Source organism: Pyxicephalus adspersus, chromosome 4 (genome assembly GCF_032062135.1).
Source record: "Pyxicephalus adspersus chromosome 4, UCB_Pads_2.0, whole genome shotgun sequence".
In the NCBI taxonomy this organism is placed as follows: domain Eukaryota; kingdom Metazoa; phylum Chordata; class Amphibia; order Anura; family Pyxicephalidae; genus Pyxicephalus; species Pyxicephalus adspersus.
This window is the reverse complement of record NC_092861.1, coordinates 73703433-73726134: the sequence shown is the minus strand read 5'-3', so window position 1 is coordinate 73726134 and position 22702 is coordinate 73703433. Positions and strand designations below refer to the sequence as shown.

At 37.0% G+C, this 22702-nt stretch overlaps 1 protein-coding gene across 1 annotated transcript in view; it reads left to right on the top strand.

The window, feature by feature from the left end:
• MDN1 (midasin AAA ATPase 1) overlaps positions 1–22702 on the top strand; it is a 98408-nt gene that overhangs the window by 342 nt on the left and 75364 nt on the right. The window contains 17 exon segments of the mRNA XM_072408636.1: positions 6225–6451; positions 7498–7722; positions 8200–8307; positions 8390–8582; positions 9501–9713; positions 9857–9988; positions 10949–11052; positions 12305–12422; positions 13199–13392; positions 13795–13876; positions 13978–14073; positions 16773–16885; positions 17979–18127; positions 18462–18522; positions 18907–19115; positions 19783–19886; positions 22089–22233. Coding sequence (XP_072264737.1) covers positions 6225–6451; positions 7498–7722; positions 8200–8307; positions 8390–8582; positions 9501–9713; positions 9857–9988; positions 10949–11052; positions 12305–12422; positions 13199–13392; positions 13795–13876; positions 13978–14073; positions 16773–16885; positions 17979–18127; positions 18462–18522; positions 18907–19115; positions 19783–19886; positions 22089–22233 — 2473 coding nt within the window.

The window sequence follows — 22702 nt, the reverse complement described above, 5'->3', positions numbered from 1 at the left end:
CAGCTCCGTGCCCAGCATGTCTGCCCGCCTGTGCATGGATGGCCAGGATACAAACAAAGAACTTTTGTCTAGTTTTTCACCACTTCTGAAATTCACACATCCTTTTTTCGCCACATAACCCTGTGCTCATAGTTAGGCCATGGAGCTTTTATCTTGATATCTATTGTTTGCATTCTGCGGTGTATCATTCTTTCCTTGTCTGAGACTAGTAATAAATGAATAGTACAGATCATACAGACAACTCTGCAACCAACCTGCAGAATACATGTCAAAAGAGAACCGACACGGCCCCATTGTAATATGATTTTTAACTGGAAAGTCTGTGTCGCCGCAGGGAATTATTTACAGAGATTTTTTTTTTAATAAAATTTTGATAATTCTGTGTTGGTGACAGGATCGCGGATGATCATCCCAGCTGACTTCTGTAGGCTCAGCTAAAACCACTATTCGGTTCTATTGGTAACCAGGGATTTTAGCTGGTGAATCAATCAATTTCTAGCATTATCTATTCCTTTCAATAATTAATTGCTTTTGCAAAATGACTTCGGTGTCATGGCTCCAATTGTTACATATCCGGTGTTCTACTAGCCCTTCTTAGCTTGTTGCACAACCCGGCTGTTTTTGGGTGGTTACTTGAATCCTTGGGCCATAATAGAGGGGTCACCTCACAGCTTTGGGAAGAATACTGAGATTTTTTTTAAAATATATATATATATAAGAATTGAAAATTAGCTGAAATGTGATACAGTGATCTGTATTTTGGGGTTATGATTTTTAGCGGTGTGTGTGGTACTAGAATTGTTTTGGTGTGTGTAAAATACATGGCATTGATCATTGCGCCTGCAGTTAATGTTTGGTGAATGTCATATACATGTGTATAGCTAAGAGTAAATTTCCCACTTGACCCTGGTACACATGTCCCCAGTAAAAGCTTTCCTCTTGCCTAACATTCTGTTGACAACTGTAAAATTTTTGAAGTTTCAACTAAAGATATTTTAATTTCAGAATTATCTGTTTCCAGTTCCTATTTTTTTTTATCCATAAGTCTATATATATATATTTATATATATATATATTTATAGTGTATGTAGCTGTAACATATTTTTAATGTTCTAGAGTAGTGAATTATGTATTGCTGTCATCTGTCACAGGTATGCAAAATCTGAACATTAACAATTGTTCCAAACAAGTGTAGGGAAATCCTCAGCAGGGGCATCTACAAGCTGTCATTTTGTAGGGTTGGCTCCTCAACTTCTCATTGTATCTGTGGGACTGGAAAGTGAAAGCTAATCTCCCTATTTGACACAACTAGAAAAATAAACTGATCGCTTTGAACTTTTCTCCACCATATCCAAGCCTTACAAACTTTTTAAACTTCAATGAAAACTGCTTATTGAAGCTCTTACCCCTGTACCCAGAGCTGATCTAGATCTTTTAGTATCCTTATTATTAATAGATGCCTCTACAGGTGGATGTGTCCTCAAAGTCATTCTATATGTACTTTAAGGCACTGCTTATAACTTGTAGTATTTACCAGTGGTCAACATATTTCTATAAATCTTTTATGTCTTGTTGGGAGTACTGTCAGTCTAAGACAGTTGTGCAAATGGGCTGTAGATGTACATAGAGTAATCGTGTGCAGTGACTTAAAGCAACAATTATTATTATTATTAATAAACAGGATTTATATAGCGCCAGCATATTACACAGCGCTGTACATTACACAATAAATCATTTAGTTGTTTTTTTACAGGTATTTTAGCAATAATAGTTTATTTCTATGTTGTTACCTTTTTCTTTTGTGACAGTGTTTAATCCAACAAGCCTGATGCCTACAATTCTTCTGCAGCTTTAAACCTTTGTAGGAGGTGTACAGTTAAATCACACATTGCTAATAAAATTATTTTTATTATATATATTGACCATATTGTGATAATTTTCAGTATCTATCAGATGGGTTTTATTTACACAGTGATGTGTTTTCCCAGAACATTCAAATATAGGTTACACTTCCTCCTCTTATTTGGCTTCCATTAGCCTGTATGCTTACACAGAAAAATAAACGATATTGTCATTGTTGTTGGATTCTTCATGATGATTGGTAGTGATAGTGAGCAGCATAAACTGATCTTATATTGGACTCCTTTTTTTTTTTTATTAGGAACATCACCTCCTACTGTTATTGGAGGTTGTCTGTGGAATGGTTTCTTCAGGGAATTAATCTGCCAGAGGGCTGCTCATGAACAGTTTTATTTCCGTAATTGTTAATTTATATTTATTATGGTTCTTATTCCTAATAAACAATATTTATATAGCGTCAACATATTATGCAGCGTTGTACATTAAATTGGGGTTGCAAATGACAGACAAATACAGACAGTGTCACAGGAGGAGGAGAGGACCCTGTCCAGAAGAGCTTACAATCTAGGATGTAAGGGAAGGAACATACAATAGGAGCTGAGATATGTAGTGGTGGGAAGTACTGAGGGTTTTTAGGAGACAGAAGAAGACGGGTAGGCAAGTTTGTAAAGATTGTTTTGGGTGCTTTTTTTTTAAAGGAGCAAGAAAGTAGAAGCAAGCCAATTAAGATGAAGATGACCATTCCAGGGAGTTGGAGTAGCTCTGGAAAAGTCTTTGAGCTGTGCGTGTGATGAGGTTATGAGTGAGGAAGTCATCAGTAGGTCATTGGAGGAGCAAAAAGAGCGGCTAGGGGAATATTTTTTTACCAGGTCAGAAACGTAAGTGGGACAAGAACTTTGGAGAGATTTTAAGGCAAAGCACAGGAGCCTTAATTTGATTCTAAGGTGAAATGGAACAGTGAAGAGAACTACAAAGAAATGCAGCAGAAAAGGAGGGCTGGGAAGGATGGATGAGTCTGCCTGCAGCGTTTATGATAGATTGTGGAGGAGAGAGTCGGGTTTGTGAAATACCAGAGAGGAGGATGTTACTGTAGTGCATGTACAAGGAGTTTGATGGTCCCTGGGGACAGATAGGGGCAGATTTTGGAGATGTTGCGTAGGTGAAAGTGACAGGACCTGGAAATGTTCTGAATATGGGGGGGTAAATGAGAGGGCAGAATCAAAGGGGACACCAAGACAACGTGCCTGAGGGGAGGGACGAATAACAATGTTAACAGGAATATGTCGGGGGGAGATTTGGAATTTGAGGGGGGGATGATGATGAGTTCTGTTTTATGCAGGTAGAGTTTCAGAAATGTGTCAGACATCCATTATGAGATGGCCGACAGGCAACATGGGGACCTTATCCAGGAATGAGGAAGACAAGTCAGGGGTGGACAGATAGTGTCATCAGCATACAGATGGTACTGTGAACCAAAGGAGGAAATGAGACTACTGAATGAGGATGTGTACAGAGAAAAGAGAACCGGTCCAAGGACTGACCCTTGGGGAACACCAACAGGGAGGAGAGTGGGAGAGGAGGAATTACCATTGAAAAAAACTTGAAAGGAGCCGTCAGACAGATTGGAAGCAAACCAAGCGAGAGCAGTGTCACCGATACCAATGAAGCACAAGATTTGGATTAGAAGGAGGTGATAACAGTATCAAAAGCAGAAGAAAGATCAAGGAGAAGTAGGAGTGAAAAGTTGCCTTGTGACTTAGCTTTGAGCAGTTCCTTGGCCTTGTTTATATAACTTTGACCTGGAATATACACATTTCTCCAGTTCAGTCCAAATACAACTACCCCGAGGTAAACTTGGATAATTCTAATGTGAAAGCATGCATAGATGGGTTCTTTTTAGTGCTTGCCATCACTTTTGGACAGAAAGTTATCTCAGGTCCAGCTTACTGGGGGTCTTGCCTTGTACTTTGAGTATGTATTATGGTTGCCACTAAGGCTACATTTGGTAAGGCTAAACATTGTTGAGTTTCTTTGAAACCAACCTATGAACACTTGAACTTATGATTGTGGCCTTGTCCCTTTCGTTGCCAGTGTGATGCCATCTGATGCATAGAGGTCCTAAATGTGCTTTGCTGTAAGTAAACCCCATTAAACTCCACCATTTTGGATTCTGACCTCTAGTTCTAGGAGTCTCCCTGTCCAGTGATTCACTGAGATACCACATTGTCATCCCATCCCTTTAAAAAAAAAAACAAACATTCTGGCAGCACTTATTACGAATGCGTGCTTTTCTGTGGACCTTGGGGGTTAAGCCGGCTTCATCCCATCGGGGCTTCTTTAAGGTATCAGGTATTCCTATGCACCCCATATTCGATAACGTTGTATTAAATAATGGAAACACTTTTGTGTACCTTTTGCAGCCACCAAACTATCTTTTTTTGGTGTTCACTTTAGGCAAGGAGTGCTCTAAGCATTCATTATTACCTTGCAGTGGCCCTTGTTTAAAACTTAATAAAAACATTTGAAAAAAAATTCTCTCAGAGGATCTGCAGTACAGTTTCTCCTTGCATTTACTCTGCTTTTGGGAGATTGGCTTTAGGTCTCTACTGTGGTGCCAGTACATTTAGAACTCATGTCTGAGGTCTTATGGTTCAGAAAGAGCAGTTGTAGATTTTACTTTGGATTCAACATTGAGATGTGCATGAAGTATGGAAAAAACAACTGGTCTTTCAGAAACAATGCTTCTTTGAGGTGTGATCTTTGCAGGTTTTTTGGATGGCAAGGAAAGTACTTATTTTCATCAAAGGTAAGCTGGTAGTATTGTGGGTATTTCTTTATTGTGCTCCATTTAGTTGCTGCAGACTTTCCCTTTCACACCTGGTGTTACTGAGGTTAATCCTGTGTTGTTACTGAACAGTCTTTAGCATGAATTTGCACATCCATTATCTTAAAGTGGAAGTAAACCTAAGACAAAAAAAATCACATTTACCTCTAATCCTGCAGATCCCTCAATGGTGCTGGTCCTTCTTGCGATCCCGTCCAGCGTCATCCTGAGATTTCTTTTCGTCCTGGAGCAGAGCAAGCTCCCGGCGCCACCATTTCTGCCTTCTCTTCCGGTTCTCTTGCTCTGTTACCCAGTTACTCTGTTACTGTGCAGGTGCGAGATAGGGTGATGTAGCCGTTATGAAGGGGGAAAAAAAAAGGAGAGCCCATCTCACTGTTCATGCGTGAGATCGGCATCTTTCCTCTTGGAGGGCTTGCACAGATGGACCAGCCAGACGTAGGTATCTCTTGGGAGGTCCTGTGCTCCTGTTAAGTCTTAATTGCCACGATGATCAAGACTTAAAGAGGAACTAAACTGAAAAGCGCCCAAAAAAAAAAATACACTTTCAATCCCGCAGGGCAGTGCGATCCATCTGAGGGTGTCTTGCATCGGCGCCGCCATCTTCTTCCTGGTTCTTCATCCTACGTCACCTGACCCAGGCGCGAGATCAGGTGACGTAGGATAAAGAAAACTTGCGTTAGATCAGCAACTGCGCATGCCCGGGATGCACCCAAGAGCATCCTGGCATACGTAAGGTAGGTATAGCATTGCGCTCCTGTTGATTTTTTTTGTTTTTGTTTTATTGTTTAGAGATTTCTGCTCGCACACCTACACATGGGTGGTGAGATTTTATGCTTTCACAGGCTGCTAGGGTTTTCTCAGACCTTGATACTAGAAGTTTTGTAATGTGTCTCCTCCATAATGTAATCTGTTTACCTTAATTGTGGTCTCTGGCTGCCCCCCTGGTGATCAGTTAGGCACCTTTCCATGACCCTGTCAAGTCTTCCTGTCATGAGGCTTTGGATAGTACTGGCAACTATGTCAATGTAAGTTATTGTTAATATTATTAATAAACAGGGTTTTTATAGTGCCAACATATTACACATCGCATTGTTGCAAATGACAGGCAGTGACACAGGAGGAGAGGACCCTGCCCTGAAGAGCTTACAATCTAGGAGTTCATGCATGTTGCACACCCAATGCAGTGCTCAACTCAGAAATTTTTTTAAGCTGGATGGGAAGAAATTGTAGTTGGGTGTGGGTGATCACAAATTGTGAAAGGCAATGTCCTGCTTTGATTGATTTGCTTCCTCTATTGTTTGCTGTAGGTAGACTTTCATGTTGCTAAGGACTCTCCAATATTCCTCAGGACTCTTGCTTTTTTTTTGTTTGAATGACAGGAAAACCTAGTGGACAACTTTTCATGAATTAGGCAAGGGGTGTCTCCTGATACTCATCACCAAATGGCTGTAATTGCTTGGCTTTTGATATGTTAAAATTATGAATACTATTGGTAATATTTTTGTTTTGTGTTTTATAGATATGGACTCCCCAGGACAGAGAATCTCTGCTTAGCATTTTAGCACAGTTGCTTTTGGACAAGGAATGCACACTGCTGATTGGACGTCAGCTTCGACCTTTGCTTTTGGATCTTTTGGAAAGAAATGCAGAAAGTATAAAAGCAGGGAGTCAAGTCAATCATGATCTTCATGAAAGGTTGTGTGTCGCAATGAGCAAATTGGTTATTAGTCACCCTGATGTCCTCCCGTGAGTATTACTTAGTGGGGTATTCTTTATGCTGTGTTTTGTTTAAAATAAATACATTTATTTTAATTTATCATCCTCCACAAATCTTTGTGTACAGTGGTATCCCCAGCCCCTGTTAGTTGGGAACTTCACCTGGCACTCTTTAGAATTTATTCTGTAAACAGTGTCAAAGCATGTTTTGGAAAGGTGTGGGTGATCTTTCCAACAGGGACACAGAAACCAAGGCTTAAAGCTTAGGGTAAAATAAGGGACAATGTTTTTTTTATTGCAGAACATTGTGTTTTTATTCAAAATTGACTTATTGGTTAATTATTTGTTAATACATTTTTAATATTGTAGTGTTTCAATATTTCAGTTTTTCGGAAGTAGCGTTGTATACTTCTATCCTGAAAATTTAGGAAGCAATATTTGTACCTAACCTCCTTGCATTTTGGCTAATGGCCTTTAAAAGCACAACTAAACCATTACATAAGACACTTTTAAGTTTTTAAAAAATAGCTGTGCTTTATTATGGAAATTCAATTTAAAATAAAAATGCATATGCCACTACCTTACCCTCAATATCAAAGTCTAGGCAAACATGAAACTGTTGGGTAACCTTTAAACCCAAAATTACATCTTGCAGTGTTCTGGCATGTAGGCTGTCCATGATTTGTGTGCCTTGCAAAGTTATCTTTACAAGTGGCAACTAAGGGTTATTACACACAGCCATATTTTTGTGTGCTGTCAGTTTTTAATCCATGATTGGATGTTACCGTCAAACAAACGTAACCGCTATTTTTTTTTCTGCACCTTGATGGCTTTTAAAGCAATCAGATAAGACTGTATTTAAAGTACATTATTATGTACATTGTAATGTACCTTTTATGTTTAAAATTCAGTGAAGGATGAATCCAGATTTTTGAAATGGGTTTACCTTTGACCTCCATAAAGTATGTAGCAACTCCCTTCACAAGCTGACTTTGGTTTACTATAAACAGCTATTTTAAAATATAAAACATTTTGCTCTACCTTTGACTTAAACCTATGTTTCTTTCCATGATCAGATTTGCATTACGGTATTTCCAGACCGCTTTACCGGTATTCCAAAGACTCTTCCTGGAAAGCTGTGATGCTAGCACAGTTCGCTATGGCCGAAGACGAATGAAGCTACGGGACCTTATGGAAGCAGCTTACAGATTTTTGCAACAGGATAACTCCTACTTTAAGGAAATGTGGGACTGGAGTGTCTGTGTTCCGCTGCTAAAAAGCCACGATTTAGCTGTCCGATGGTGTGTAATTTTTTTTTACTTTCTCTCTTCCTAAAATAACATTTTCCCCTAAGCTAAAATTACCAGTACATGACTTTACATGTTTATTTTCAGACCAATAGCTTATGAAAACTGCATTTTGTAGTAACAAAGAATAACTTTACTAAGGCTGCTAACACACGTTCAATAATTGTCATTGGAAAGGACTTTTCACAATCCTTTCCAACGAAAAAAGACTGAACAAGCAATGTATATAAAGCGTCATTCTGCTCTATGGGGAAGAAAGATGGAGCTGCACCCCACTGCGCTTTCTCTCCTTCACTTATACAATCATTTGTGGATCCGCCATGACAGATCCATGATTCTTGTCCGATACTAGCCCTGAGTCGATTATGGGATGAGAATCATCTGACTTGTGTACTTAGCCTAACAATTTTGATTTGCTTTTGATCAATTAGATGGTTTGGGTTTACTATACCTTAAAATGTTGTTTTTTAGGTACACGGCCCACTGTTTGGCTTTGGTAACTTCTATGTCTGATGAGAACAGACAGACCTTTCTGAAGAAACTGTTTGGTACAGATGAGCTAATGCATTTCAAACTTCAGTAAGTAGATTTGTTGTAGTGACTGCATTATGTGTATGCTTTGGGGAGAAAAATAGTCTGTCACAATCTTTCTTCGTTACAGGCTTTTGGATGAGCTACACAATCAGAATATTGAACAGAGCCTTTTAGTGACGAACATGGAAAAGACCTTGTGGTGTAACAACAAAAGCCAACAGTACACACAGGGTCAAATTGTGTCCAGTGATCTCTGTTCACGGGTTGTGCCCGTTTGTGGAATAACACTTCCAAAAAAAAATGTAAAGAATAGACAGCAAGTAAGTAAGGATGATTGCAACTTTTCTACCTATTGCTAAAAGTACAGTATACCATTGTAGTCCTTCCCAGGAGCATAACCGACGCTGCTTAAATGTTAACATACAGTTGAAGATGCAGACAAAAGTCGCCCAATCATTAAACCACTGTTTTCTCATGTCATTGTATACCTTAAAGAAATGTGTTTATAAAATGTACAGGGCTTCTATTTCTAGCCTATTGGTTAAAATGTTTGACTGTTATGCTGTTAGTCTGGGCCACTGACAAGAAGCATGTATCGAGACCAGGGCAGCCCGAGTCAAGTCTGAAGTCCTTATTTGCATACAAATATCATGTTGGTGCCTCAGGCTACTAAAACCAATAAGTTGTCATAACCGCAAATCAATCATTCATTTCAGAAGCAGACAAGTCCTGCAGTGGCTAATTTTTCACAAACTGGTTTAACAAAGACCTGCAAGGCTGAAGAGGATACACTTTCATCAGTGAAGCAGGGGTGATCCAGCAAACCTGAAATGAATTTCTTCAAAGTCATTTGCTAGCAAATGTTTTGAATCCTGGACCAGATCCATTCCAGGTTTGCTGGATCACCCAGCTTTACTGATGTAAGGGTATCCTCTCCAGCCTTGTGGAGCTTTGATGCATCAGGCCCACTGTATTTCGACCTAGACTTTGGAAAATGATTCATTGTAATATGTCATGTGTCGTAGTTTGTTTAATGTAAAATTTTCTAATTGTAGGACCTGCTAAGGACCATATGTTTTTTTTATTATGTCCTATACACAACACCTTAATTTTTAAAGAAGATGGTCCTTGATTTTCTTACACTTGAAATTTTGTAGATTCTAAATTGACTTTCTTTATCAACCTTATTGTTTTGTTTTTGTATTTAATATTGTTTTTTATATCCTTTTGTATTGTAGGAAATGTGTAACAGTCCACTTATATTGGTTGAGTCTACTTGCCGTAGTCTTCAAAGTCTTGCTCAGGCAGTTTCCTATAGAAAAGCTGTTCTCCTTGAAGGACCCATAGGTTGTGGAAAAACTGCTTTGATTGAGCATCTGGCCACTCTGACTGGGCGTTTGAAACCACCCGACATATTCAAAGTTCAGCTTGGAGATCAGACTGACAGTAAGGTAAAAATGAGATGATAATTGTAGCTTTTATTTTAGTATGTGTTAAACTTAAGATTGTGCTTTATTGTGCAACCTGCTCTTTTGCTGTGCTCACAGCTTGATTTTTGCTGGAAGTTTGTTAAGGCATTATGTTTGTTTCTTAGATGTTGCTCGGAATGTATCGCTGCACAGACATTCCAGGAGAGTTTGTGTGGCAGCCCGGGACATTAACACAAGCTGTTTCCCATGGCCATTGGATTTTGCTTGAGGATATTGATTATGCACCTTTGGATGTGGTATGTAGTGGTTGCATTTGTAAAGGTGTTTAGGGGAGATAAATGTTTAAATTAGATATATTACATATCAAATTAGGGAATGCATTTTTCTGCATACATGTTAATCAAAATGAAACATTAGGATCAACTAAATGTTTGCCATTGCAAAGGAAAAGTTTAAATCCTTTAACTTTCTTTTTAACTGTCTTTCTGTCTGTGTCATGCAGTGGTTATTGCTTTTTCTGCATCATTATGGATGCTGTTCCACTTTAAAGCATATTTAACATGGCAGTGTTCAAAACAAAATGATAAAGTATTTTGGTTAGGTAAAATATTTTTGGATAATTGTACTTTTTAAAGCATGATTATTTTGTATTTATATTTTATCCAGTAACAACAGGAAACATTTAGCCTGTCTATGTTGCACCATTGTCTGTAGATTAGAAATAGGTTTATGGAAGGCAGCCAAGACACTCCGATTTCCATTTTTGTTTGAATCACAGTAAATTTGTGAATTGGACAGGGCTCAGGTAAAATTTAGGTGGTGGTTGTGGGTTGGAGGGTGGTGGTGTAAGAGAGTATGGGGCTCCCTTTTCTCCTTTTCCATAGGGGAGGACATTGATCATCTCTGCTTAGATTGATCCCCCCCCCCTTTTAGACTTTTTCTTTTATCTAAGATGATAATGACCAATAATCTCAGACCATAATAATGGGTTTTTAATGATGTGTTTTCAATGGTCTGAGCACTTGATGAGAGCTCTTAAAATTCAAAAAAAACAAAGTTAGTATAAATTTGTAAAGTTGTTCTCAATAAATATATTAGAGCCTTCAAACAAAATTCTCTGTAGGTTAATCATTACAGATCATTCTAAATGTGCGCGCACACACACATATATATCAAGTCTTAAGGGAGAAGCTAAGACTAGTTCCCCTAAATCTTTTAACATTACACTTTTTAATTTTATTTCTATATGCATATAGATATCAGTGTTAATTCCTGTTTTGGAAAATGGTGAATTGCTAGTTCCTGGAAGAGGTGACTGCATAAAAGTGGCTCCAGGTTTCCAGCTGTTTGCCACCAGAAGGTAATTTTTATATTTATTTTACTTTTTAAGTTATTTTGCATAATCAATATTGATTTCACTTATTTACTAATATAGAACAGTGCATACTGTTTTATGTCATATTATCTGATACATCCAAGTTTGGATTGGAAACATAAAATTACCAATATTACCAGCATTTAAAGGAGAGGGAAAATGAGTTTTTAAGGGTGCAGACATCCCAATTTTGAACAACACCCTCCAGATAAAGAAAAATCAACCTTATTCAATAAACAAGGGTTTACCCATTGCATTTAAAAACACCAGCAACAAAGGCAAAATTTTTGCGCCATATTTATGAAATAAACATTACATCTATTGAACAACATATTTGCATATTTAAGCAAATATAAAATAAACATAGCATGGCACCCCAATATTGAGATACCGGATACTCAAAGATTCATGCACAAACTACTGCCATGTGACATTCAAATGAAATATACTACTACCAATATTAATCACAGATTGATCTTATTAGAAGCATTTGTGTTTACATGACGTGGGAAATGTAAAATAGGTTATAATGAAATAACATGTTTGTCCAATTGTCATTTGGTATCTCCAGGTGTGACAAATTGTAGGTCATTCTGTGTAGGATGAAGGCTTAGAATAAGGCTGAATGAAAGTTTGTAAGAAAACGGTGCACCTTGAAATAGGGTTTCCCCGTTTTTTTTTTTTTTTTTTTTTAGTAATACTGGATTTTTTCTATACTTAGATTTACAGAGTTGGTAAGGGCTCATGTCAGTGCCATAAAGCCACATGAGTTCTTTAAGGCTTAGTCTACACGGACGTTTTCCCCAGCGTTTAACCTGAGGCTTTAAAAGGCCATGTTTGAAATTCCCATGCATTTCAATAGGCTAATCTACACCAGGACGTTTACTTGAGGCACGTTTACGGGCGTTATCTATAACGTTGCTTGCAACGTTTAAAAAAATTAAAACGCGGGGTCAACGCGGGAAAACACGACATAGACAGTTTCCAGTGTCTTTAAAGGCAAGCTTTAAAACGCTAAAAAAGTGCAGATAAACACAGTAGGAACGCTTACATGCGTTTTTAAAAACGTCTATGTAGACCCAGGCTAAAATAGTTCAAAGATTAACCAAATGATGATGAAGGAATTTTATCTACTGGTAAAATGGGAAACCAGTTTCTCCATGTATTTGTGTATATAACAAAAAACTATTTTATAATCTATGTATTTATTGTTGTGTTTTGTTTGTTTGTTTTTTAGGTTGCTAAGCTCTAGTTCTGGCTCTTGGTACAGACCACCAAATAGCCATGCTTCACTGCTTGATAAATACTGGACGAAAATACAAGTGGATAACATGAGCAGAAGTGAATTAAAAGAGGTACGGTAGCAACAGTACAATTTTTAGCATTATTCAAGCAATCTTTTTTTTAGCTTACAGTAAGCAGTTGGGTACAAGTAATCTTAATTTTTTTTTTGTATTTGCTGTTAACAAGTTGTGATAAGCTGTTCAAAATTGGCACATTAAGAAAATATATCACAAACAGAGAGTTGATTTTGATGACACATTATATGTGAAGATACCTAGGAAGCCAAATTTATTGGTCAATTGCAACCTTTTTTGTCCACCCCTTCTCCCCAGGCCTCTTCTGGAAGGCACCTTGTTGGTTCTTTTATGTTTGGTGGACTCATTGATGTGGAAACTATTTTACATCATATGCTCAGTTTAAGGTTACATTGTTTACTTGAGCAGCTTATTTAAGAGCAGTCCATGTGTACAGCAAGCTTTTGCAAAGGATTTTTGCAAGCTATAATAAAGCAAATTGCCATTTATCTCCAGTTTGCAAATGATAAGTGCAGATCATAAATGCCGACTGTTGGCAGTTTAAAAAGACTGCTTTTACTGCAATACTGAGTATGAGACTTCCCAAAAAGGGGATCATCAATCTTAGGCTCTTTGTTTAACACTTCCGAACTGGATGTGAAGGTTTCTTTCAAGACTTCAACAAATGTAAATTTGCACGAGATTAAGAAGTTGGGATAACACTTTTAACTAAGTCTAAATGAAAATTACTGTTTACTTATTGCATACACATGAAATAAAAACTTGCTGAAAATGTTAACCATTAATTCATTGATGGATATCTTTTATTTTAGGTGCTTCAAAAGCTTCATCCCAACTTGGATTTAGTTGCTGATCGATTGCTAGACATATACATTCAACTTACTGGAAATAAGCATCAAACATTGTCTATCCTTCACTCTGATAGTTCTTTTCAGACATCCTTACCTGAAGGCCAAAAGGCAGAAGACAAAAAATCAAGTCTTGAAGGAAGAGGGTTATCACTAAGGTAATCGTGTTCTCATTCACGCTTCAGTTCATTTACTGCAAAAAGGCCACCACTGGATAACATGAAAGTAACTTTATAACATGGGGCATAAAAATAAGTTATAAGAAAACATTACTTTTGTTGGACCATGTCTTAATTTTGTTTAAAAACCCGCAGACCATTAAAGCTTGAATACTTTTCCTTTGAAACAAAACAGTAAAAAAAAAAAAAAGTAATACCTGAAGGATAAAATCTCCTAATTTGTAAGTGCTTTTAAATATTTACACTTGCGTATGTTTGTCTTGACAATATTTACCACAGCAGCCATTGCTGTTTCAATATTTTTTAATTTTGCACAGGGTTCTCAATTTCTACGAGCAGGTCACTTTTTTGCTTATACTGTTGTTTTTTTTTTTTTTTTAGAGATTTATTGAAATGGTGTAACAGAATTGCATATAACTTTGACTGCTCATCAGCAAATACAGCTTTGAATATATTCTACGAGGTACAAAAAATTGGTGAATGAATAACAGTACAACTGTAATCTATTGTATAAAAAGGTGGAAAAGCTTAAATGTTTTGTAAAATTCTGTGTTTGTGTATCAGGCCCTTGACTGCTTCACTGCTATGCTTTCTAAACCTGTTACTAGACTGAAGATGGCTGAAATAATTGGAAGCAAATTAAATATATCTAAACAAAAAGTAAGTAAATTCCACCTATTCTATATTTGAGTTGATCCAGATTTTTGCTTTCACAACCTATTACAATAAAAACCCCCAAAAATGGGTGGTAATTGAAAAAAATAATTTATTTGTAAATGTCTAAAAAAAAATGTTTTCAGCAAGTCATTGTTTTTAACCTTCCTATATACTTAGCGTCATTTACGTCCCGTTTCAATTTTTTTAATAAAAAGTACCACCATAATAAGTACCACATAAATTTCTTTATTGCATCAAGGTATTTTTCCTTTGTCAGGATCCTCTATGTAAACAAAATAAAAATAATCAATTTCACTAAATTATAAAATGCTGTGGTAAAAAATTATGAACTTTGTGTTTTTTAGGGTCAGTTTCGACCCGATTATAATATAAGATTATATAACAATAATTAGTGCCAAAACTGAAATTATACACACACTAAAATCACCCCTGGGATCACATGATTTGCTGTGACTAGAGTAAGTGACATAAAGACATGTTTTGAATTGTTCATGCCATTGTCGCTAAAAAAGTCATAATTTCTATGACAAACCTTGAAGTAAAAAAGTCCATGGGGATATGTGGAATGACATTGATTAGGCAAATACGGAAAGAAAACCTGGGCAGCCTGTGATGCAAAAACAAGCTATGCGTGGAATCTACAGATTTACACAGGCAAATCTGCATGTGGCATTTCAGAGAAAAACCAAGGAAAATGTGTAGTCCTCGATATGACTACTGGACAGCAGGGTCACGTTATCATGTGTGACAGTTTTTTTTTTACCAGCTATGACCTTGGACAAGAACTTCTCAGGAAGACTGCACAATGAGAAAAAATAAACCTGAGCTGCCAACTGAAATTTTGCAGGTGAAGGGCAGGTCTCCACTTCTTTCAAAATTTGTATTTACAGACACTACCACTGTTGTTTCATATTGGCCAAAAATACCAGAGTGTGACACATCAAGAACTGACAAAAAGCCTATACTTATCCTGGTTAAAAAAAAAACCAAAGGAGTGGACAACCTGACTGCCACCTAAACTTATCAGCGAATAGGCAGGAGATTGCCAATGGTTGTGTTTTATAACGTCTTAGATGTGTCAGCGTACAATGTGTTTTGTGTTGTGGACCCACATCCACCTGGGGTGGAACTCAACCAAATATAACAAGCAGAGAATGATTCTTGAGGAGCTAGGAAATTCTCTTGTCAAGGTGCACATTGAGCAGAGAAAATGGGTTCCCTGAGATCCAGTCGCTGCAACCTTTGTCAGACACTTGCTGAGCTCGCCAAGCACTCCGTCAACATCATCAACAACACAGAGCATCAGTGCCAGCATCCTCATCCAGCCCTGCCTTTAGCATCAACCAAAACAGCCACAACTCCATTGAATCCACCTGATTCTAAAAGAAAGAGGTGTCAGGTCTGCCCTAGCATTAAGGACAGGAGGACGAACACATTGTGCTTCCACTGCAAAACATATTTATGCAAAGAACACACTTATAGTTTTACTTTTTGCCACACATGCATCTAAACACACAAACATGCATGTTCTTGCACAAAGAATTTCTATTGGTTTGATTTGCTTGATTTGGTTGTTGATTATTTAACCTTGCAAATCTACATTTTCTAATATTACTTGTTCTGCTTTTCTATTTTTGAAAGAAAAAAGAACTTTTTTTTGCCTTTTGTTGAAGTAAATATATATGGGTCAAAATTGACCCGTAACACCATAGATGTTACTATAGTTAATATTATTAACATAAAAAAAAATAAATATTTAGGAGATGTGTTTTAATACCCCTCAGTAATAGTCTGGTAACATAACAAGCTTTTATTTACATATATAATTCTCTTAAGGTTCATTTCATTAAAATTACAAATGGGAGGTATGCTATCAAAGAAAGGCCAAGGGGGTCACACCAAAAATATTAAAACCAATCTTTTCATTGATAAAGAAGCCTAACAAAGTAACCAAGAGGTAAGAAACAAATTGGATAAAAAATCCAATACCAATTTGTTTTTGAAGGTATTTTATGGCTGATTTAAGACGCGGGTCAAAACCGGCCCGTTAACATTATGGATAGTAACGGTAAGCTAAGTAGCGTATTTTCCGGCGTATAGGACGACTTTTTAACCCCGAAAAAACTGTTCCAAGTCGGGGGTCGTCTTATACGCCGGGTACTTACCAATCCCCTTAACGGGGAGAAGATCCGAGCTCGGGTTAGCCAGAGTCAGCCGTCAGAGAGCTTCGGGAACGGTGTGAGCCATGCGGTATAGATTTATATGCTTGTTATAGAATATTGTGATTTAAAAAACAGCCACTAGGTGGAGCTGTGTGACTACTTTACATAGAAGGGTAGACAATCCTATTATTTAAAGTAAATATTTTCTTTGTTACTGTTTGTTTGTTTTTTTAAGTGCAACAAACTATATTTTAACTGGAAAAGTATATAGGAAGTATATAGGAAAAAGTATATAGGAAGGTTAAAGAGGTTGTGCTTTCTCTGTACATTGTAAAGTAATCTAAGTATGGGCTTAAGTTTGAATGATCAATCCTATCATGTAAATTTATATTATTGATCTATCCGTGAATAAACATATTTTTGAGTTCCCAAAGAGCTGTGTTTCAGTATTTTATTCACTCTGTACCACGTCCTAGCTTAGCTGGTTGATCATAATAATAATGAATGGATTTTTTATAGGTAGAATTTTACTGCCAGCTTTATAAGCCAGAAATTGCTGTCCGGGAGTTGGATGTATCCGTTGGAAGAGTGGAGATGCTTAGAAAACAAACTGATACTATTCGTCTACATAGGTACATTGTTTTTGGTGTTCTGATCATTAACATTTACACTCACAGTGGTTTAGTAAATGTTAGGTCTTTCTGCATTACTTTTGTATTCTTTACAGCATGCCTACCAATTGTCTCTAGAGCTGTGTTTGCTGTTTCAGACAAGTAGTTACTCATAACTTGGATTACAGAGGCTGCTGTGATGTAGAGAAGGGGCAGTGTATGTCAAAAATGGTAGAGAGATAGTGTTGCCAAATGCAGAAACATTGTGGTTTAGCAAACAATTTGCCTTACACATCTGAACACTGTATCAATCTCCTGATGCTAGTCCGCAAACAAATTGTTTTTTGTGAAGTTTTTAAATAGTGTAAATAACCAAAAATGGTAAGGGAGTATTCTTTTTGTTCTTGTTATGGAAATTCATTCTTCTGTTTGCCATGTTACCATCTTACATTTTAGAGTTTATAAGTGCAGGAGGTGAGGGGAAATTTTAGACCATGGGCAGATAACTTCTGGGCAGCTGCCTGGATATTTTATCTCCATTTCTAATGTTCTAAATGTTCTAATATTTCCAAAACAGCACGTGAAAGTTATTTATAAACTCATATACTCTTTAAAGGTTTATTCAGCATTTGCACACTTTTGCAGTTGAACCCAGTAAGAAAAACATTGATTTTGTGTAAAAACATTTTCAGAGTGTTTTCCGTTTATTCATATACAATGTTTCTTAAAGTACTGTTAGCTTATATACATTTTCATTATATGTTTTGCTTTCTGAGAGCTTGACTAAGTGTTTTACACATGTGGTAGAGAGAGGGATAGAAAATACAGGCTTTTATAGGCACTTTGCCTATAAAAGCCTGTCTTTTTTTTTTTTTACCTCTCTCTTTACCATTATGTCAATTCACACTTCAGGCTAGGCAACCTACATTTCCTGTAAATACAGACAGGTTGCTCTCTTGGTGGACCATTATTCTACTAGTTTAACACATGTCTGTGTCTTTCTCTCTATAATTTATATAGTGTTTTGCATGTTTTTGAATATTTCAGGTCCAATTCAGCAATTCTTCATATACAAGCTTCAGTGTTATATTTAGTGCATTTGTTTTGTATACAGGGAGAAGTTCACATTTGCTACCACACGACCATCCACTATATTGATTGAACAGATTGCAGTGTGTGTCAATAAAGGAGAGCCTGTTTTGTTGGTGGGAGAAACTGGTACTGGCAAAACCTCCACAGTCCAATATCTTGCCCATGTTGCAGGTAATGTGTGCAGTGAGTTCAGGTGCTAGATTTAATTTACTGGAAAGTTTAATGGAAAATGCTTAAAATGTTGTAGTTCTTTCATTAAGACTTAACTCTTGCGTTAAGATAACTCCGTGCAGTTAACATACCTGGCTGGGATTTGAACCTGGTACACTTGTGCCCAAAGATAAAAGCCACAGCCATAGAACTATCGCAACAGAGTTTCTAATTATGTTTTAGTAAATTGGATTTAACTTCACATTTAGAAACTTAGCTCTATTTTAATTGTATTTAGTCATTGCAAGTAGGCTTATGTATTCTCTTTTGTTGTTTTGCCATTGTTCATATGCAGGTCAGCGCCTTCGTATTGTTAATATGAACCAGCAGAGTGATACAGCAGATCTCTTAGGCGGGTAAGTAATAGGCTACACTACTTTAAGCTTAACTGGTATTAAGATGAACAGCAATATGCTGATATATAAATCTTTCAGTTAATGACATTTAATTCAATCGACATAAAGAAGGTGCTCAAATGTTTGCAGATAGAAGGAAGACCAAAAACAGGGCCAAACATGTTTGATGTTCATCTGTATTCCCCAAAATGCCATTTATGTTCCCTATAGGCATATCCCCTATAAAGTACCTTTATTGCAAGAGCTATAGAAACTGTCAATCTCTGTATTTTTCTCAGCCCCTGTGTTTTGTAATGATTTCCATTTGAAGTTATCCAGTTGTAGAAACCAGTGATCATTTCCATGTATTGAACAATGCCTCCCTTTCTTTGTTTACATTTTTAGTTACAAGCCTGTAGATCATAAACTGATATGGCTTCCACTGCGGGAAGACTTTGAAGAACTTTTTACTCAGACATTCTCTAGGAAGCAGAACAAAACTTTCCTGGGTCACATACAGACATGCTATAAGCAGAAAAGGTGGCAAGATCTGCTAAAATTAATGCAACATGTTGTGAAAAATGCAATGACTAAGGTTCAAGGTGCAGAGTCAGGTAGGAGAAAGAATTGCTAATTAGAGCAAGCGATATGTAGTTTGATTACAGTGTGTTTTCTTTAAATGGTTAAATATTTACCAATGATAATAAAAAAATGTTCTGTCAGTTTAAAGTTTTAGATGTATTTATTATCCAAAGAAAATAATTTTTTATGGCACACTTGTGCATTGTATCCCTATTTACTACAATGGCAAGTTTTGATAAATGACCAAGTGCATAGGACTGTAAGTGCTGGAGGGCAGTGCAGCTCTGCATCTTGGGGGTAAGCAAGCTGCTCTGGGAGTTCAGCATAGTTCAATATTGGGCCTGGTCTAGGATGAATAAAGCAAAAGTTGGTATAAAGGTATGCCTGGCTTTGTTCAAATAAAACAAAAGCTCAAAACAATTTCTCTTCATAATAAGGCAGCTCCTGTATTGAGCCTAGTGCCTCAGAACAGGGTGACATATTCTTTGTCCTTGAATTTTTGCAGTACCTCTGGAAAAAACTGTTCTGATATTTGTCCCCAAGCAAAAAAAAAAAAAAAAAATTGTATGGGATGATCTGATACCTAATGTTTTAGTGGTGGGTAAACAAACCAGTGAGGGGTCCTTTTGGTTGTTTTGTGCTAACAAACTAAATAAACAGATTGCTTAATCTCAAACTTAACCACTTCTCTTATTCTAGAGTACTTGCTGAAAAAAAGATGGGAAACTTATTCCTTACGTCTAAATCAAGCCCAGCAGCAAATGAGGATGACTGAAAATGCTGTACTATTTGCCTTTGTAGAAGTATGTTTTTTTAATAGATTAACTGGCTATAACTATTTGCACAACAAGTTCTGTAGGGATTTGTGTTTTTTTTTCTTTTAATTCTTTTTTTATGCATCTCAGAAGAGGCATGTAGATGCACATGGTTGTAAGGGCATGTTTGTCATTGGCTTATTTAATGTAGGTGTTCCCTAAACCATATAATATAAATCTGCTTGACCTCCCAGTATAAAATGAGGACTAAGCATTGACACACCTTATGGAAAGTAATGTTTTTTCAACTTATTTGAGCAGACAAATATTAGATCTTCATTAAGCCATGCCTTCAAAATGTACCTGATATATGTTAATAAAAACATGAGCACTAAACACTAGAAATGTGACTTTTTAATAAACATAATATTAATGTATATATTGATGTATAGTGAAAAGGCAGGCTTTTGGCCTTAGAAACTGATATAGTTCAGTTTTAGCAAAAATTAATACTCAAAAGTATATTTTTTTTTGCTTAACTTGACCGCCAGTCCCCTAAGCCAAGTCTGTGAGAGCTCCTTGAACTGCCCATTTAAAATCGCACACACACAAGACAGGGTTAAAACCAGGGTTCCTGGTTCAACATTAAATGAGATAGAAAATGCCCCTCTGAGAAAAATGGAGCAAACAACTATAGAACAATTTTTCCGTAAAGACAAAAAACTGTTTTTGTTTCAAGATGTGTGGTTGTTTTCCTTATTTTCCCCCGAGATACCCATTTTTAATTGTCACTTCAACTTCATGTTGCATTTGAATACAGTAAAGAATAATTAAAAGAAATTGGATATGTGATGGTCATAAAAGGGGGAATGCAAGCGAAAATGGAAAAAAATAGTACATGCCTTAGGGCTGTGTGGTTGTAAAAGACCTACAGCCGTATGTATTGTTAACTTTGTTGCTTCGTCATAAGACATACTGCATTTCACATTTTCACTAATGCTATTTCTAAAGCTAAATACCTAAATAATTTATTTATTTACCTATGGGTGCATTTCTCCTGTCAATTCGCCCTAATTTAATCTATAATATTCCTCAAAACAGATTGCTTTTCCTATTGTGACTGTTGTGCACTTGACAATTGGTCACTAGTTTGTATAACAAGTCATTTTTTTTCTATGCACTGAAACCAGAATTGTAGAGATTTGAACACTGACGGCGAACTTTCAGTTGCATTGACCGGAAAATAATTTATAAATATACCCCCCACCCCCCGTTTAAACAAAAAAATGTTTACATAGTGCAATTTAATATCCAGGGTCACAAATCTACCGTATTTTCCGGCGTATAAGACGACTGGGCGCATAAGACGACCCCCAGCTTTTCCAGTTAAAATATAGAGTTTGTTGCACTTAAAAAAAAAAAACAGTAACAAAGAAAATTTTTACTTTAAATAATAGAACTGTCTACCCTTCTATGTAAAGTAGTCACACAGCGCCACCTAGTGGCTGATTTTAAAATCACAATATTCTATAACACGCATAGAAATCTATACCGCATGGCTCACAGCGTCCCTGAAGCTCTCTGACGGCTGACTCTGGCTAACCCGAGCTCGGATCTTCTCCCCGTTCAGGGGATTGGTAAGTACCCTGCGTATAAGACGACCCCCGACTTTGACACAGATTTTTTGGGGTTAAAAAGTCGTCTTATACGCCGGAAAATACGGTATTTTAAAGCAGAGGCAAACTATGCTCCCTGACTCCACCTGATCCTTTTCTGGGTTTTGGGTCCTTAACCATCTTCATTGGCCAGACTGGTGTGAGTCAACTCTTGTGTGCTTCAAGGTATAGCAAGATATGCCATGGTATGTGCATGCGAAGTTACGTTATTGCAAACGAGGCCTAACCATTTGTCTTGTGTAATAAAGACCCAGTCCACTTGCAGTTTTTTTTTGACTATTGTAGTTCAATTCTGCATAAAACCTTATAAAAGGTAACTTTATCTCTCTAGGACCTTTAAGTATTGAGGGTTTTATTTATCAACTTTGTTTTCTCAAATTCTCATAACCAGCGTAGACTGTCTTTGCTTAGGTTACCTTGGGTAGATGGCAATGAACTGATGATTAGCTATGGGAGTTGTTATAGTTTTTTTTTTTTTTTTAACCTTTTGCTTTGTTGTTGCAAGTATGATTGGTTAATAAAGAGTTGCATTTTTTCATATACTGACAACAGCATTTTTTTTTTTTTCATTTAGGGCACACTAGCTCAAGCTATAAAAAAAGGAGAGTGGATTATGCTGGATGAAATAAACTTGGCAAATGCAGAAACTCTAGAGTGTTTGTGTGGATTATTAGAAGGTTCATCTGGATCGTTGGTTTTACTGGACAGAGGAGACACAGGTAACTTTTTAAAACCCTATAAACTATATTTTATTGTTGGTTTTGAGTATGTTAAACTATAACAGTCTTTCAGAAGTAGGCATACAGATTCATCTGAACAGAAACATATTTTTCATATTCTATACATATAGTTGTGTAGTTATAGAGACACTGCATGGTTTTACTTCAGTCTATATTTTTGCTTGAAAGGTTTACCCTCACTTTCCGTCCAAGAGACAACAGGAAGTGACAGGAAACTTTAGTCAAACCTGTCCCCACTGAAGTTTAAATACCAATACCGTGTTTCCCCGATGATAAGGCAGGGCCATCAAATAAGACAGCCCCCCCTTTTTAGGGAAAAATGAAAAATAAGCCCCCCCGCAAATAGGCCACCCACCGATTACTTACCAGAATCGGTGGGTGACTCCGTGTGTGGTTCCTCCTTGTGTGCCGCGCCTCTTCATGAAGAGGAAGTGACAGGACTGCAGTG